At 61.4% G+C, this 15,470-nt stretch overlaps 3 protein-coding genes across 4 annotated transcripts; 2 read left to right on the top strand and 1 right to left on the bottom strand.

The window, feature by feature from the left end:
• Positions 1 to 4,960: 4,960 nt before the first annotated feature.
• Positions 4,961 to 7,890, bottom strand: LOC121081165. Of its 2 annotated transcripts, XM_040579979.1 has the most exons (8): positions 7,453 to 7,890; positions 7,265 to 7,339; positions 7,071 to 7,148; positions 6,083 to 6,133; positions 5,968 to 6,003; positions 5,836 to 5,880; positions 5,498 to 5,641; positions 4,961 to 5,405 (listed from the first exon to the last, which is right to left on the bottom strand). In XM_040579979.1, the coding sequence occupies exons 1-8, from the start codon at positions 7,787 to 7,789 to the stop codon at positions 5,068 to 5,070; spliced, it is 1,104 nt and encodes a 367-aa protein (XP_040435913.1). In that variant the 5' UTR covers positions 7,790 to 7,890; the 3' UTR covers positions 4,961 to 5,067. The 2 variants fall into 2 exon arrangements, with proteins under 2 accessions (XP_040435913.1, XP_040435914.1); XM_040579980.1 differs by lacking the exon at positions 5,498 to 5,641 and having other exon boundaries at positions 6,083 to 6,136.
• Positions 7,891 to 8,940: 1,050 nt separating this feature from the next.
• On the top strand, positions 8,941 to 11,951 carry LOC121080749 (killer cell lectin-like receptor subfamily G member 1). The gene is given in 6 exon segments (XM_040578872.1): positions 8,941 to 9,010; positions 9,483 to 9,593; positions 10,055 to 10,132; positions 10,752 to 10,900; positions 11,114 to 11,217; positions 11,756 to 11,951. Coding segments are annotated over 6 exon segments (708 nt in total).
• Positions 11,952 to 12,985: 1,034 nt separating this feature from the next.
• LOC121081350 (B-cell differentiation antigen CD72-like) lies at positions 12,986 to 15,470 on the top strand. The gene is given in 7 exon segments (XM_040580296.1): positions 12,986 to 13,030; positions 13,032 to 13,131; positions 13,242 to 13,334; positions 13,998 to 14,312; positions 14,444 to 14,592; positions 14,826 to 14,923; positions 15,168 to 15,470. Coding segments are annotated over 7 exon segments (924 nt in total). The 3' UTR covers positions 15,292 to 15,470.

Here is a 15,470-nt window from a genome sequence, read left to right on the forward strand (position 1 = left end):
CCTGCAGGGAAGATGGATAATCTGAGCTGGAGGCTTCTTCCCTGTTTGGGGGGGGCAGACGTGGAGCAACACCCAGCTCCTCATGAGGGACCCCATAAACATTAGTACACCTTGAGGATGCTTCAGAGAGGTGCCAAGTGCTGCCAGGCACTGAGCATCTCCCTGCACTCTGCCTTCAACTGAAATTCATTCTCAGACCCTGAGTGTGCTGTGGTTCAGGGTTGCCTTCAAAAACCCACTTGACCCCATCCTCCGCCTGATGGGTCTGCAAGCAACTTGCCTGCTCTCATCCCTGAGTCTTCACTTCTGTCTCACCCTGTCTGCTGCAACACAGACTGTTTTTCACGCAAATCACATGAGAAAAATCAAGGTCTGATGAGAGTGAAGTCTGTGCAGGATCTCCCTGAGCCACAGCTAGGCACAGTGCAAGGAGGATCCACTTCAAAGCAGGAAGCCGCTTCATTAAAAAAGTGAACTAGGGCTTTTGACATCGAGATAAACATCCTGATACACTTCAAAGAAGCTTCCTCTCCTTGTCCTTAGACACCCTCTGCCACTTCACTCAGTTCTGGATTTTGGAGTTACGCTTCTGCCTAATCCATCCTGCGCCATACCCTAGCAGTGGTTGTGTGGCAGGGGAGATGCTGGATGCTGCTTTGCTGCATGAGACCTTCAGGGCATGACCACACACCCAAATACTCTGTCATTGCCTTCTGACCCACCTATGAATAGATAAGAGTTGCTGGTGAAAGTGGTGCCATTTTCATTGAAAAACATCATGGTTCTAAAAGAAAGTACAATAGGGAAGTGCCTGAGGGCTGACAGGGGTGACTTCATGCCCGGAGAGGTCCAACCCTCTGGACACCCCACTGGCAGAGGCTGCAGACCTATCTTTGGCAGCAGGTCAGGCATTCAGCAGCCTGGGAGGTGCTAATGCTGACCATCTGTGCAGAGAGAAGTGTGAGCAGGTAGGAGCAGTGTGTGCACAGGGTGCCTGCTGGAGTCATGCTGCACCGTGATTTACCCCATGGTAAACTTCTCCATCAGCATTTGGAGCTGATGAGCAGGATTCTGCAAGGCTTGAGAGCCAGGGGACTGTTCCTAATGCCATCACCCAGTGCTTTTGCTGTGGCTAGGGGCTTTAGCAGGGTGGCGATGGGTAAGCCATGGCCAGGAGGTCTGTGTGTGACCTCACCAAGTCACCCCAGGACTTGGGGCACCCTTTGGTTCAGGAAAGGGAAGAGGAGGAGCTGGTGTAGTGGAGAACCCTCAGGGCTGAGGGCTACGAACAGGCAACCACAGGGCACAACCCAAAGCTGCTCTCAGGGCAGTTATTTGGGTCACTGTATCTGTGCTTCTGATTTGTGGGCTAGGGCCAGGCTCCAGCAGGCACACAGCATTGCCTCCAGGGCACGGCATGCCAGCGGTGGCTGGGAGTGGCATACGGGACAAAGGGGTTGCTGCCTGCTCCACTGGCAGGTAGAAACATTTTATTATTTCAGTTCCTCTAGACTATATACAGACTCTGGGCTGGGGCAGGCTGGGCAGGATGGAGACAATCAGGAGAGTGGTGCAGCTTTGACTTGTTCCAGAGTGGGATAAACCCAGGGATAAATTGTCCCCCAGGCCTCCACTATCCCAGGGATCTGCCATAGCTGCCTTGGGGGGGGTCACATGGCTGTTGGGGTGTAGAGGGCTGCTTGGTGTGCTGCAGCTTCCTTGTTGCCAGCTGTTGTCTGGGATGGAGCAGGAAGGAGCTGTATGTCCTGGCTGCCCAGAGCAGGACCCTCACAGACCCTGGGCCACCAGAGAGTGGCTTTGAAACCCTGCTGAGATCTGCTGCTAATTTCACCTCTGTTTCCAGCCTGGAGAAGGCCTTGCATGCCCCAAAAGGACACTTCCTCTCCCCAGGCTTTCTCTGTCTTCTTCCAGCTGTGCCCTGCAAGCACGAGGCCATTGCCTGTGTCTGGAGCAGGATGGAGCTCAGCAGGAACAGGGCTTGTCTCAAATGGACACCCCCAGGAACCAGCGATAGTCTGCCAGTCTCAGACCCTTCCCCACCTGCAGCCCCTCTGTGCCAGCCCGGGTTCCCCTTGTTCTAACCGCCCGGTGCCTGCCTCCCAGGGCTGGGGGCTCGCTGGAATGGGGCTGGGGTCCAGCCCTGCTCCACTGCCCCTCTAACCGCGCCCCGTGCCCAGGCTGTGGGTGCCGGGGCAAGGGGCACCCCAAGCTGCGCCGTAAGGGGTGCTGGGAGCAGAGGGTACCGCAGGACACCCCCTGCCCGGCCGCCCCAGGTGGGTGGCGATGCCCCCGCCCGGGACCAGGCTGGACCAGGCTGGGTACCAGCCCCCCAGCAGGAGCCCCGGGGGCTGCCCCGCCCCGCTGGGGGATCCCCCTCCCGTGACGTCGCGGGGGAGCCCCCACGCCCTCGCCCCGCCCTTCCCCGCTGCATGATTGGCTGCGCCGCCCGTGCTCCGCCGCAGCCTCTGCGATTGGGTAGAGTGCTCCTCGGCCCCGCCCCTGACGGTCAGGCGGGCCTTGGACTGACCCCGCCCCAACCTCTCCTCCCTGATCTCCTATTGGCTGCCGAGATGTCACTCCAGCCCGGCCGCGCTCGCACGGGCAGCGTCGGGCGCTGCTGGCTGGTGCCGTGGGGCCCGGGCTGTGCCCTACTGCACCCCACCGCCGCCCTACTGCACCCCAGTGCACCCCCAGTGCACCCCACTGCCGCCCCTGTATGTCCACCACTGCCCTACTGCACCCCACTGCACCCCCACTGCACTCTACTGCACCCCACTGCCGCCCCTGTACCCTGTTGCCTGCTCAGTCTAACCCTCCCAGTTCCTGGCACTGCACGCTGCTGCCACCCCACACTCCCCCAAATCTGCAACCCTCAGAGCACCCCACTGCAGGGCCTGATTCAATCCCATCCCCTCTGCAGCCAGCCCCCTACTACACCCCATCCCAGGGCACCCCTCATTGCACCACCTCCTGCCAGTGGCCTGCCCCCTCTGTGTGGGGAAGCGTCCTGCCCCACTGCCCCAGCACCCCCAGGGCTCTGTAAGAGGGTGCCATGGTGTCTCAGGGCTGGAGAGAGGAGGCTGCAGCCTCTGGTGGGAAGCGTGGCAGGATGGCAGGGAGCAAGACAGGGTGGTGGGGAGTGTAGTACAATGATAAGGGATCACAGCGGGGTGGTGGGGAGCTCAGAGGGATGACAGGTAGCACAGCAGGATAGTGGGGAGCACAGCAGGGTTAGAGGGGTGCATCAGCAACCACAATCCAAAGGTGCCCTCCCATTGCAGCCTCACTGGTTTCAAGCAGCAGGGCTCAGGAAGGGAGATCCCACCCTTCTCCTGCCTTCACCCACCCTGATCAGCTCCCAAGGGGGAAAGCCAGGGCAGAGCTGTGTGCAAGCCCCACCGCTGTGAGACCTGGGGCCAGAGCTGCTGGTCAGCAGCCAGCTGCTTTCTGCTTTCTGCTTGGGAGCGTAGAGCAAGGTTCGTACACGGTCATGGGACCATCGTCCCCATCGGCCCTGCTCCTAGCAGCACCTGCAGGCCCTGACTCCCTGCCCACTGAGTCATGGGGACAGTGGGTCTCCACAGCATGGCCAGAGGCACAACCCAGGGTGTGTAGCTGGTGTGGGATGAGGGACAGTGCTGCAAGAGGTAATGGGCTTTCCCAGCACTGCTCACCCACGCTTCCCCCCTGCCAGATGCTGTCTGTCTGGGTTGCGATGTTGCTGCTCACTGGTGTCATCGCACCTGCCTGTCTCCTGGCTATCTCACTAGTGGCCCCTGTTGGCCACATCCCTGGCCCCTCTCCATGGCCTGGCCACACATGAGGTGCTCCAGCTGGCTGGCACGTGCATCTGAAGGACATGGCATGCCCTGGCAAGCCCCTGGCAGGCAATGTTTCTGGTGGGGCAGGCACCTGAGGCAGCAGTAGGCTGGGGCATTCTGCAGAAAGAGCAGGAGTTCAGAGATATCTTGCTGGAGATCTACAGGGACATGTACTGCAACCTTACCCTGAAGGTCATGCACAGCATCTGAGTAGTGCCAGCCCTGCTACATCCTCAAGATGGATGACAACTGTTTCAACATGGACCACTTGCCCACCTTCCCGGCTAGGCTTGACCTGGCACAGACCAGCCTCTAGGTGGGGTCTCTCTTCTGGGAGAAGCGGCCGGTTACCTGCATATCACCCACCAGCCCTCCAGCAATCGCAGTGGCATGGCAGGGCTACTGTCCTGATGTCTAACCACCCTATGCCAGCAGCATTGGCTACATCCTCTCCCTGGATGTGGCCAAGAAGATTCTGGAGGCAGCTGGCATGTCCACCCCATCCCCATGTGGGATCCATGCATCCTGGCGGAGGTGGTGGTTGTCCGAGCAAGAGCCAGCGACCACTTTGCCAAGCACAATGTGCCATGGCACATCTGCAACCTATGCTACCTGACAGCGATCCACGTCCTGAGCCCTGGCAGCAGGAGGGGGCTCACCGCAGCATGCTGCAAGTCCATAGCACTGCTTGTGACAGCCCCAGCTCACCTGCTGGAAGTGACCCGCCAAAGACTTGGTGACCAAGGGACCATGGCTGCAGCATGTGCTGTCCGCTCAGCCGCAGTGCTGCCCAGGATGCAGTTTGTGCCTCCTCCCTGCCCTTCCCAGCCCCAGCAGCAGCCTTTCTCCCCTCCCCAGCCCATAAGACCATTCTCCAGGCTGGGGTCCTGCCCACTCCAGCCAGAGCTGGAAGCTGTCAGGGAGCAGGCAGGGGCACAGAAGGTGTTATCTGCCCCGCAGTGTGCAGCCTGGATGCTTCTTGGAGGCTGTAAATAGCTGAGTTCCCCTTCTGCTCATTTCAGAAGTGAGAAAAGGAACATCCCTCAGAGAGGTGGAAAGAATCAGTCAATTTTCATTGCTGGTAAAAAAGCTATTTTTAATGTTATTAAAATGTCTCTCTTCTATAAACTTTCGAAAATATCTGGCACCTCTGCTATAAAGACTTGTGCCGCGGCTGTGTAGCGATGTCATTCCCCCTGGGATGGGGGATATTGGTACTCTGCACTCATGGAGGGGTGCAGCCAGCAGCAGGGGATGCCCGAGGCTCCTCTTTGTGATCTGAGGAGGTGTGGGGAGTGCTGGCAGAGCAAGGCTCCCCAGGGCCACCCTTGAAAAGGGGCACATGAGGGACGTAGTGGCCAAGGGGGCTGGGGTGGGTCTGTGGACGGAGCAGGAGCTGGTGCAAGGTCTCACCCACCTGCACCAGGCTGTGGGAGAGGAGATGGAGATGGGAGACGGTGTCGCTGGCCAGGCTCTCCAGCAGCGCCTGCTGCTGACGTGACGTCTGCAGGATCTGCACCAGCAGCTGCTGGACACTCTGGAGCAAGCCTGCCACGTTGGAACCTGCAGTGAGAGGGGAGTCAGTGGCAGCAAACCCTCATCACAGCTCCGAGAGCCCCCTGTGAGGCTGTCAGGATGCTGCAGGGAGGACCCACCGTGCAGGCTTGTGTCCGATGCCTCCTCACCCTCTGCCAGCTGCTCGCTTATGGCAGCCATCCTGGGGGTGCCCAGGGCAGTGGCAGCCACTGGCAGCACTTGGTTTCCTCTTCCCATACCCAGGGACATCTCACCAGGAAACCCTGCCACAATGGTTTGGCATGGAGGGAGCAACCAGAGTGCTGGAGCCACCCAAGCCCCATGCTCAGCCTGACCCTGCTGCAGAGCTCTGGGACAGCACTGCCTGCAGGAGCCCCTGCCCTCTGTTCCCACAGGCAGGACAGAACAGAGTTGCCCCCTGAAGCAGGAGGACTTGCTCTAAGCCACAGACACTTACCAGGCTTTTGCTCAGCTCCTTCCTGCTTCAGGGCAGTGTGACAGCCTGGAAGGAGAGCAGACAGAGCCTGTGAGCTGCAGCTGCCTCTTGCCCTGGGGCACACAAACACGGTGGCCTGGGCATGGTACTCACCCAGGAGGGGAAGCAGAGGGAAACAGTGACTGGCATCTGCAATGAGAACCATATTAGACCCTGCTTGCAGGGCTGAGGGAGTTTACTGGGCTGAGCGGGGCAAGGAAAGCCTTACGTGGCATGGCAGGGGGAGCAGGCGGCATTCCAGCGATGTGGTCCCCACTGGCTGCTGGGAGAGAGCAGAGAGGAATGATGCACCGTCTGACAGGACCTGTCAGGGGATCACCACCAGCCCCAGGTCTGCCCAGCTTGCCCCGGCCAGCCCCGCAGCCCGACATGCCCTAGCCACAGCTCCACAGCGCCCTGCAGGGCCCCAAAGTGTTTTATGAGCTAGATACAAAAGCAGGAGTCACTCACCCACCACTGCAATGCAGCCACCTCTGGGCTGGAAGGCAGCAGCGGCGTAGCAGCACGCAGCAACGCTACACAACAGATTAGGACTGGAAGTGAAGGAGAATCCCACATCCACTTGAAACTGCAGGGGGAATTTAGGGAGACAGAAGGTAACTACCCAGTGTGGGATGCTGGCCAGGGCGCCCATGCAAACCAGACCCAGGGACATATCCCGCATCACCTCAGTGCCAAAACCCCAGGAAGTGTGCACAGTGAGGGGGTACAGGATCTGCCCTGGGTGGGCTGCAGGGCAGCGGAGCTGCAGGCATCTCTGGCCCTCACACCCAGTCCTAACTCATCCGAAGCTTTATGGTGTTACTAGGGAAGGGGGGAGCCAGGACCTGCCAAAGTAAGGGGAGTCATGCCCTGCAGTGCTGCACAGCTGAGGAGCTCCCTGGGTTGGATTGGGGCCACCGTCCCTTAAAGACCTTGAGCCCCGCAACCTGCCATGGGGCAGCCAGCAGCCTTGCCATGTCCTCACAGAGCTGGGGAGCCCCTCCTGCCCTGTCTCAGCCATCCCCATCCTCTCCATGCTCTGGGGCTGATTTGGAGCCAAAGCCTTGAGAGGGAAGTCCCAACACCCCCATTCAAGAGCATCTTTCCTGAGGCACTTGTGATGGGCCCCCGAATCCCCTAAGATCATGCTGGCATGGGCTTGGGCTGGAGCCGTGGCCGTGCAGCCTGGCGCAGCGGGGCAGCCTGGTACTTACTGTTCTCTGTCTTGGCCTTCACACACTGCAGCAGCGGGGACAGCAGTATGCCTGCAGCATCCTCGCCAACATCTTGCTCTGCAGAAGGAGAGTGAGGGGATGCAGAAAAAAGTTTCAATAACTAGGAGACAAGGGATGCCTGCCACCCCACAGCTGGGACAAGCCCCACTCTGGCTGCCTGAGCCCATGGATACCTGGTGATTTGGGTGAGGATGGAGAGCAGGTAGCATGGGCTGACCTGTGCTTCCTGGGGGGCAGCTTCACCAGGTCTAGAGGAAAAGAAAGAGATCAACAGACCCTGGGTGGCCGCCCAGCACGTTTTCCCCCAGTATCCCACATGCCACTGCCCTGCCAAGCCCATCTGCCCATCCCCAGCACTCACCTGGCATCCTCCGCTCCCCGAAGACGGGCTGCCCGGCTGCCTTCCAGATGCTCTTCATGGCTCGGTAGTGTGGGGGCAGACGGGGCGAGTGGTGTCCTGCCCTCCGGCGCTTCTCCCGCTCGGAGTGGAAAGCCTGCTTGAGTGCCTTCCACTTGGACCGGCACTGGGCCACGCTGCGCCTGTATCCGGCTGCCGTCAGCTCCCGGGAGATCTCCCGCCACAGAGCCTCGTTGGGTCGCGACGTGGAGGCCATGAGCAGGGCGGCCTCCCCCGAGCCCCCCACCAGCGCCAGGAGGCTGCTGACCTCCGCCTGAGTCCAGGCTCGCCCGCGGGGCATGCTGCCGGGGGCGAGGCGGGGAGCTCGGGGGAAGCCCGGCCCTGGGCGGGTGGCGAGGCTGGGATGGGCAGGGCTCGGCCGTACGCTCCCGAGGACGCACCGGACCGGGAGTCTGCCGCGCCGGGAGCCGCACCGGCAGCTGCACAGGGAGCCGCCGGGAGATGCACCGGGAGCTACACTGGAAGCCGCGGGGAGCGGCGCCGCGGGCCGTAAGGGGAGCCGCGGCGGGGACCGCCGGGAGCCGCACCGGCGGTCGCACCGTCAGCCGCACGGAGTGTTTCTACGCTGCGCCGGGCGCCGCGCCCGGAGCTGCCGGGAGTCGCCGGGAGCAGCAACGAGCATGTGCAGGCCAAGGAGGCGCCGCTGGGAAACGTAGTCCTGGCCGCGCCACCCGCCACGGTCCCGATCACCCGCCGGATCACCCTCAGGCATCGCCGCCCCTGCCCGCCCAGCCCCGCCGCAGCGGTGCGGTACGCGGTGCGGCGGGGAGCCCGGGCCAGGGCTACCCCGGGGGTGCTGGGCACTCACCCACCACTGCCCAGGGCACGGCAGGGGTGGCTGTCCTGGCAGCCCCCACGGCTCGAGGAGGGGAAGAAGCAGCCCAGCCCCCTCGCACCCACGGCGCTTTCCGGGGCTGAGATGCAGCTGCAGCCCCATGCAAAAAATGCAGCAGAAACCACACCGGGGCAAGCCCCCACACGGTGCCCTGTGCCCTGCTCCCCCAGGATGCCCGGGTCCCCCCCACAGTCCCTAGGGCAGCTCTGCTGAGCACCGAGGGGTCGGGGCAGCCTCGACGTTGCAGAGGGGGTTGGACTAGATGACTTCTAAAGGTCCTTTCCAACCCAAACCATTCTGTGACTGTGACACGGCCACCCGGGCCAGCCCTGGCCTCACTGCTCGCTGCCCCGAAGCCGGGGGCGGGGGGCTCCCTCGTGCCAGGAATGCCTGGGCGGCAGCCTCACCGGGGCTCCCCCTTGCCCCACCACTGCTGTGAGTGCTGTGACGCCCCCAGGGTTCTGGCCCAGGTGGTGTCTCTGGGGACCCTACCGGGAAGTGGCACTTTCCATTTCGTATCATACCCGGCTGCCTAAGGGAGCTAGGAGGGTGTTGCTGCTTCCCTGTGGGGCGCAGAGCGAGACACTGAGGAGGGGATGGAAGAGAGGGTCATGTACGCTGATCTGCGCTTGCCCCCCCCCACCAGGTAATTGTACACTGCTCCCTGCCCCTGGCACCCCAGCACTCCTGGCCCCTGGCACCCCATCTCTCCCAGCTGGTTTCCTGTGCTCCTGCAGCCCCTTGCCCTCCACAGGGCCATGGCCCCAGCCCTGCTCCCCATCTCCCTTCTTTTGGGTATCCTCTCCCAGACAGGTCCTCTCCACTCCTGTTGCAGACTGCCTGCTCTCAGGGTGTGGGGCAGTAGGGGCTCAAGGGCAGGGGATGCTCACTGCACCCCAGTGCCACAGTGCGCGCACAGGGACCCCCTGCTCTGCTTCCCCCACCTGGTGCTAAGCACAGTTTGCAGGAAGACAACTTCTAGGAGGGTCAGGGTGCTGCAAAGAGGCTCTCCCTGAGTTCTCCTGGGCTCCCCCTCTGTCTTCTGGGATCCTTCCTGGGGCTCACAGACCTTTCTTGGCTGGGGAGTCCCGACTGCTCCCACCAAGCCCCCAGGGCCCGTGTTAACTCCCTCTCTCAGCTCCTCAGCAGCCGGTGCGGCTGCCCTGGTGCCGGGCAGCCCTCAGCCTGGCTCTCCTCTCGCTGCTGCTCCTGCTGGCACAAGTCATCCTCACCAGTCTGAGCTTCCACAGTGAGTACCTGCTTATGCCTGGACCTCTCCGGCTGGGGTCTTGGCGTCAGGGTTGGCATGATGGGGCCTGTGTACCGACAGAGCTGCAACTTGCCTGTGGAGCTGGGCCCTCCTTCCTGGGGCTGAGGGCATTGCGGGTTCTGGGGCAAGCAGGAAAACTAGTGAGGCAAGACCTCATCTGGCTGGCTGGGAGAGGAAGCGTGGGTTTGAAGACAGTGCCGGGGCATCCCACTCCATCACATGGCAATGAAATGAAGACAGGTGGGACAGCACTGACACTGAAATCAAAACTGAAAGGCAGAAACACTTTCCCCGGCAGCTTGTTGTATGATGGGCTCCCAAGCACAACAAAAGCCACAAGGACCTTGGTGGGCTTGGCTGGCAGGTCACCTAAAGGGGAGGATGCCCTCAGCTGCAGGAGCCCAGGGTTAGCAGGGACACTCCTGTGCTCCTCTTTGCAGATTTACAGCAGGCAAGCTGCACCCATGGTCCCTGGAGCATGGACAAGAGTCCCAGCTATGGGCAACAGACGCTGCAAGGTAGGAGGCTTCTGGATGAGGTTTGGAGACAGGATGTCTGATTCTAGAGCAGGGACAGATCCTGCCTCTTGAATGTGCCCCCCTTCAAGTCTTCCTTCACCCTTGCTGCCTGTCCTCTGGCCCACGGCATGGAGAGCTGCCCCAGCACTGCTGAACAGCTACACCCTGGTGTGGTTCAGCATCACCTGGGCATGGCACCAGCACCAGGCTTATGGCTGCCATGAGCATCCGTGTGCCAGATGGCATCAGGCACTCTCTTTTGAACAGTCTCTGGTGAAGTTGAAATTTTAACTGCATTCCCAGTGTTTTGCAAATGATGTTTGTATCACGTCCCCAAACATGGATGGTTGACTCACCTGCCAGATGCCAGCACCTTCATGTAACCAGCCCATCTCCCCCGGGGCTCCTGCTGGGGAGCTGGGGCTGGGATGTGGGAGCTGGGCTCCAGAGAAAAGGCAAGCGGAGGGTCCTTTCCGCAGGGTAACCATAGGAGTACACTGGGTTGGTTGGTACCCTGGCTGCCCCTTGTCACCCTCCTGTCCCTTGGGCTGAGGGCTGGTGGCAGCCCCTGCTGGCTGCCCCATCCTGGCTGCTCTTGCAGACTGTTTCTGATGTGCAGGGCGATGCCAGTTCTGCCCAGCTGGCTGGCTCTGGGATGCAGGGCAGTGCTACTACTTCTCCTCTGCCAAAAAGAGCTGGGAGCAGAGCAGAGAGGAATGCTGCTCCAGAGGGGCACAGCTGGTCATCATCCGAGCCAACACCACCCTGGTGAGTGCACCCAGCTTGGCCTGTCCAGCTCCCTGCAGGCATTGGGCTCTGCTGGTGACCACTTCAAGATCCTTGAGCAGTTATTCAGCCATCGCCAGCCCCATCTCCAGGCAGGGAGCTGGCGATGCTGTGCCCATACTGTGCAGACCCCATCATGTAGTGGCAGACGGACTTCCCCCCAAGGGAGCTCATGCATGTCCTCTCCTCTGCTAGGCTTTCCTGGTGCGCACAGCCAACATGGAGGTCTTCCACGTGGGGCTGAAACGGGATGGCTCCAGGTCTGACTGGAAGTGGCTGGATGGCACCCCACTGAAAGGGTGAGGCTGTCAACTTCTCCCCAGCCAGGGATGCTGAGGGTCCAGCATCAGGGCTTGGGGAGATGACAGGGGAACAGGCAGCCCACTGGCATGCAGGGATGTGCTCCACGTATTGCCCACGTCTCATTTTTCCAGGGCTGCACTGGGGCATTTTAGGGAAGGGGAGAGAAGACTGCAGGGGCCTGACCCTGGTGCCCACACCCTGCCTGGGTGAGGTGCTGGGGTGGTCCCCCAAAAGCAGGTTTGCAGAAAGGGACTTTGCTTGGTGCAGCTGGAGCTGACCCCTGCTAGGAGGGACCTGGGGGTGCTGTGTGCATGATGAGGTTGGGGGCTGCATGTCAAACAGGCAGGGGTAGGGTGGGGGCAATTAGAGCATATATCCTAATTAGGAGGGGGGTGGCAGGGAACAGTGGTCCATGGGGAGGGTGAACTTTGCCCTCACAGCATTTCTGTGCAGCCTCTGGTCCCTGGCTGGAGGAGCTGCTGATGTGATGACTCCAGCCTTTCCTGCCCATCTCAGCTCACTCTCTCCCTTCAGGCTCTTCCCAATCCGGCGTTCCACCAGCTCCTTCCTGGCCTGTGGCAGAGTGTCAGGCTTGGGGCTGTCGGGTGGTCTGTGTGGGGAAGCCCTCGGCTGGGTCTGTGCGAGGAGTGCAGCCACCCTGCAGTGGCTCCGGTCCTCGCCCCCTGCCTTCTTCTGGGGAAACACCACCTACATCTGTGCAGGGCTCTGATGACAGTGAGGACCTCCAGTGTGTCCCTCCACCCTGTTTCCTGCCTAGCCTCAGTGCATGGGCATCCCTGGGCACCACTGCTTCCTCAGTCAGACCTCTTTATCCCACTGGATCTATGCCAATAAACTCTTGCGCCTGGATGCTGTGGTTGGTTTGGGGGGATGAGGGTGGTGGGATGGAGGTGCATCTTCCCGCTCACTGGGGGGGTCATGTTGCTGCCTAGTGGGAAACTGCAGCTGCTGCAGCACTGAAGGAAGTGGCCAGAAGCCAGCATCTACCCAAGCGACCTCACGGCCTCATGGCAGTGTGGAGCAGCTCCTGTGTAGGCTGGAGCAGGTCCCCCACAAAGCTCTGGGTTTTCTGATCATGGTGGATGCCTGGGGTTTATGCTTCTCAGGAAAGGCAGCTGAGAGGTGATCCTTTACCTCCCTGGTCCCACAGAGGGCTTGGGCTGTGTGGCAGCTTTTGTCCTGGTGCCTGCCGAGTCTGAGGAAGTCACCAAAAGTGCCCTCATTTTGTTTTGAGGCTGGGTGATTTGCCAGAGCCTAAAAGGCCTGCTCAGGCTTGGCTTGGGAGGGTTTGGTTCTGGGGGCTGTTACGGTTACATTATAGACCACCTGGGTCGTGCCAGCAGCAGGCAGCTCTGCATGGATGAACCTGGGAGTCCCTCCTGGCATGAGTGGAGGACCAAGCACCTACCGTGACAGCATCCTGTCTCCTGAGCAGGGGATGGGTTGGGGAAGGTGATGCATGGGGCAGCATGGCCCTGCTGTGGGCGGTACACGGGGTTTCTTGGGGCTCACTGCAGCCTGGGGAGGTGGGTGCGGAGTGTGCTGCCCAGGACGGAGTTCATTCACCCACCACCCCCACAAAGCACAGCGGCCTCAGAAATAAACCCACGTTTTACAAATAAAGCAACTACTTCTGCTTTTCTGCATGCAAAGGAGTGGCTCCACCCCATGGAGTCTTGGCCACAGCCTGCCACAGCCTGAGCCATCAGACTACTGCTGCTGCCTGGGGCAGCACCCACCCGCATGGCCCAGAGCGTGGTCTACGCCGACCTGAAGTTTGCCATGGCCCCCCCCGCTCACCTCCCCCACCTGCCACGCAGCCCCCGATGAGGATGACAGCCCCTATGAGAACGTGCCGCCGGCACCGGTGCCCATGGCAGCCAGCCCAGGTGAGGCCCCGGCCGCGGCCACCACTGTGGGGGTGCCCTGGTGCAGAGTGGGCACCGGGCGGCGGCTGTGGGACCGTGCGGTGATGCCCGTGGGCGCTCATCTCTTGCAGGGCGCCGGCCCCGGCATTGGCGTGTCGCTGGGGGGCTGCTGGCAGCCAGCCTGCTGCTGCTGGTGGCCACCGTGGTGGCCCTGGGGACTTGCTGTGAGTCAGGGCGAGGGCCGCGGGGTGGGGGGGTGGCCAGGGAGGGGGGCACTGGGAGTGGGCTGGGCAAGGGCCAGGCTGCTGGGGGGTTGTCTAGCCCGGGGGTGCTGGAGCTGCTGGTTGAGGGGCAGCACTGCTGCTTGCTTGGCTGCCCTGAGCTGCCCTCCCACTGCCTGCACTGCTTCCCACTGCTTCCCACTGCTTCCCACTGCCTCCCACTGCTTCCCACTGCTTCCCACTGCTTGCACTGCCGCCCACTGCTTCCCACTGCCCCCCACTGCCTCCCATTCCTTCCCACTGCTTCCCACTGCCTCCCACTGCTTCCCACTGCTTCCCACTGCCTCCCACTGCTTCCCACTGCTTCCCACTGCCTCCCACTGTGTCCCATTGCCTCCCACTGCTTCCCACTGCTTCCCACTGCCTCCCACTGCTTCCCATTGCTTCCCACTGCCTCCCACTGCCTCACATTTCCTCCCTTCCTGTTGCCACCGCTGGGACTTCCTTTCCCATCCCACTGGCACCCCCAGAACAGTCTCTGCCCACAGGCTGAACACTCTTATCCCACTCTCCCTTGCAAGGCCCATGCCTTGAGCAGGGTCAGCCCACGTGGCCCTGCCCGGGCTGTCCCATCGCTGTGCCCCAGCTCACCCCCGCTGTCCCCAGACTGGCAGGTCACCCACAGCCTGCAGGACGCCTCCCGGGAGCACGCGGCCGAGCGGGGCCGCCTCTCGCAGGAGGTGAGGGCACGGGAGCAGAGCCTGGAGCAGATGCGGCTGGAGCTGGCGTGGGCCATGGCAGAGCTGCAGCGAGCGTGGCAGGAGGGCAACAGCAGCCGGCAGGAGCTGGGCAACCTGAACGTCAAGCTGGGGCACACCAGGCAGGAGCTGGCTGTGCTGCAGGAGGAGATGCAGGAGGTGCAGGGGGAGCTCAGGGCCAGCAAGAGCACTGTGAGCAGCCTGCGTGCCTGCGTGAATACAGGTAGGGCCATGGTGGGGGTGGGGGGACAGGCAGTGATGCTGCCGGGGGGATGTGGGGGCTGGTCACAGCCAGGCTGGGCCTCCTGAGCACCCGTGGGAGGGTGAGTGCCTGAGCCGTGCCCCTGCCCCCAGATTGCTGCCCCTCAGGCTGGGTGCTCTACAGGGGCAAGTGCCTCTTCATCTCGGTGAGCAGGAAGACGTGGTGGGAAAGCCATCATGACTGCAGAATGAAATCCGCTCAGCTGCTGGTCCAAGGCAACTGGCCAACCTGGACACTGCCGGTACAGAGCCGGGGGGGCTGCAGCACCCCAGGGGGCTGTGGGCAACGGTGGGGCTGGGCAGAACCCCGTGGTGCCAGCGGCATGGCAGCTGTGGACATGCTGAGGTGGTGGCACAAGCCCTGGGTGCCCGTCCCAGCAGCCTGTGGGGAGGAGCATGGCTGGCCCCGTGGCTCCTGGGAACCAGGTGGGCACTGGCCATGGGGCAGCTGCTTGACAGCTTCTCTTGTCCCCAGCAATTTTTGGTGATGAGTGATGACACGTACTGGATTGCAGAGAGAGATCAAAATCCTCATAATAAACATGAGAGGTGGGATACAGATCTGTATAAAGGGTAAGTTGTTCCATCTTGGCCACCTGCACCTCTCCCACCTTCACCAGCCAGGCATAGCTGTGCTGGGCAGAGCCCGACTCTCTGTCCCAGATATGGGGCTGATGCTTGGTCATGGGCAGTGCTCTGGCCTTCCTGCCCAGGCTAAGGGGCCCTGGGACTACAGCTATGTGGCAGATACCACAGGCTGGCATCAGGCTGGGAGCATAGTGGTGGCATGTCTCACATGTTCCTTCCCTTCTAGGAGAAGTTGGCCCAAGACTTGTGCAAGAATATTGTCTAACAGGATGAGCTACTCCAACTGCTTAAACAATTTTTCATGGATCTGCGAAAAGCCCCCAGATCTGAGCAGCCCATTGGAGACCCTCTAGCCTATCCCAGCCAAGTGGATAACTGAGACCCCCTTTCCACTGCAGAACTGAGGGACAGGAGCTGGGGGTGCACAGCAAAGTCACCCTTTCCTTCCTACACAGCTGCTGACGTGCGCACCATTGCCTCAACCACATTGCAGAGCTCTGGGGATACAGGTTGTGAAATAAGGTGCCTGCCT

The sequence above is a fragment of the Falco naumanni genome, chromosome Z (assembly GCF_017639655.2).
Source record: "Falco naumanni isolate bFalNau1 chromosome Z, bFalNau1.pat, whole genome shotgun sequence".
NCBI classification, from domain to species: Eukaryota; Metazoa; Chordata; class Aves; order Falconiformes; family Falconidae; genus Falco; species Falco naumanni.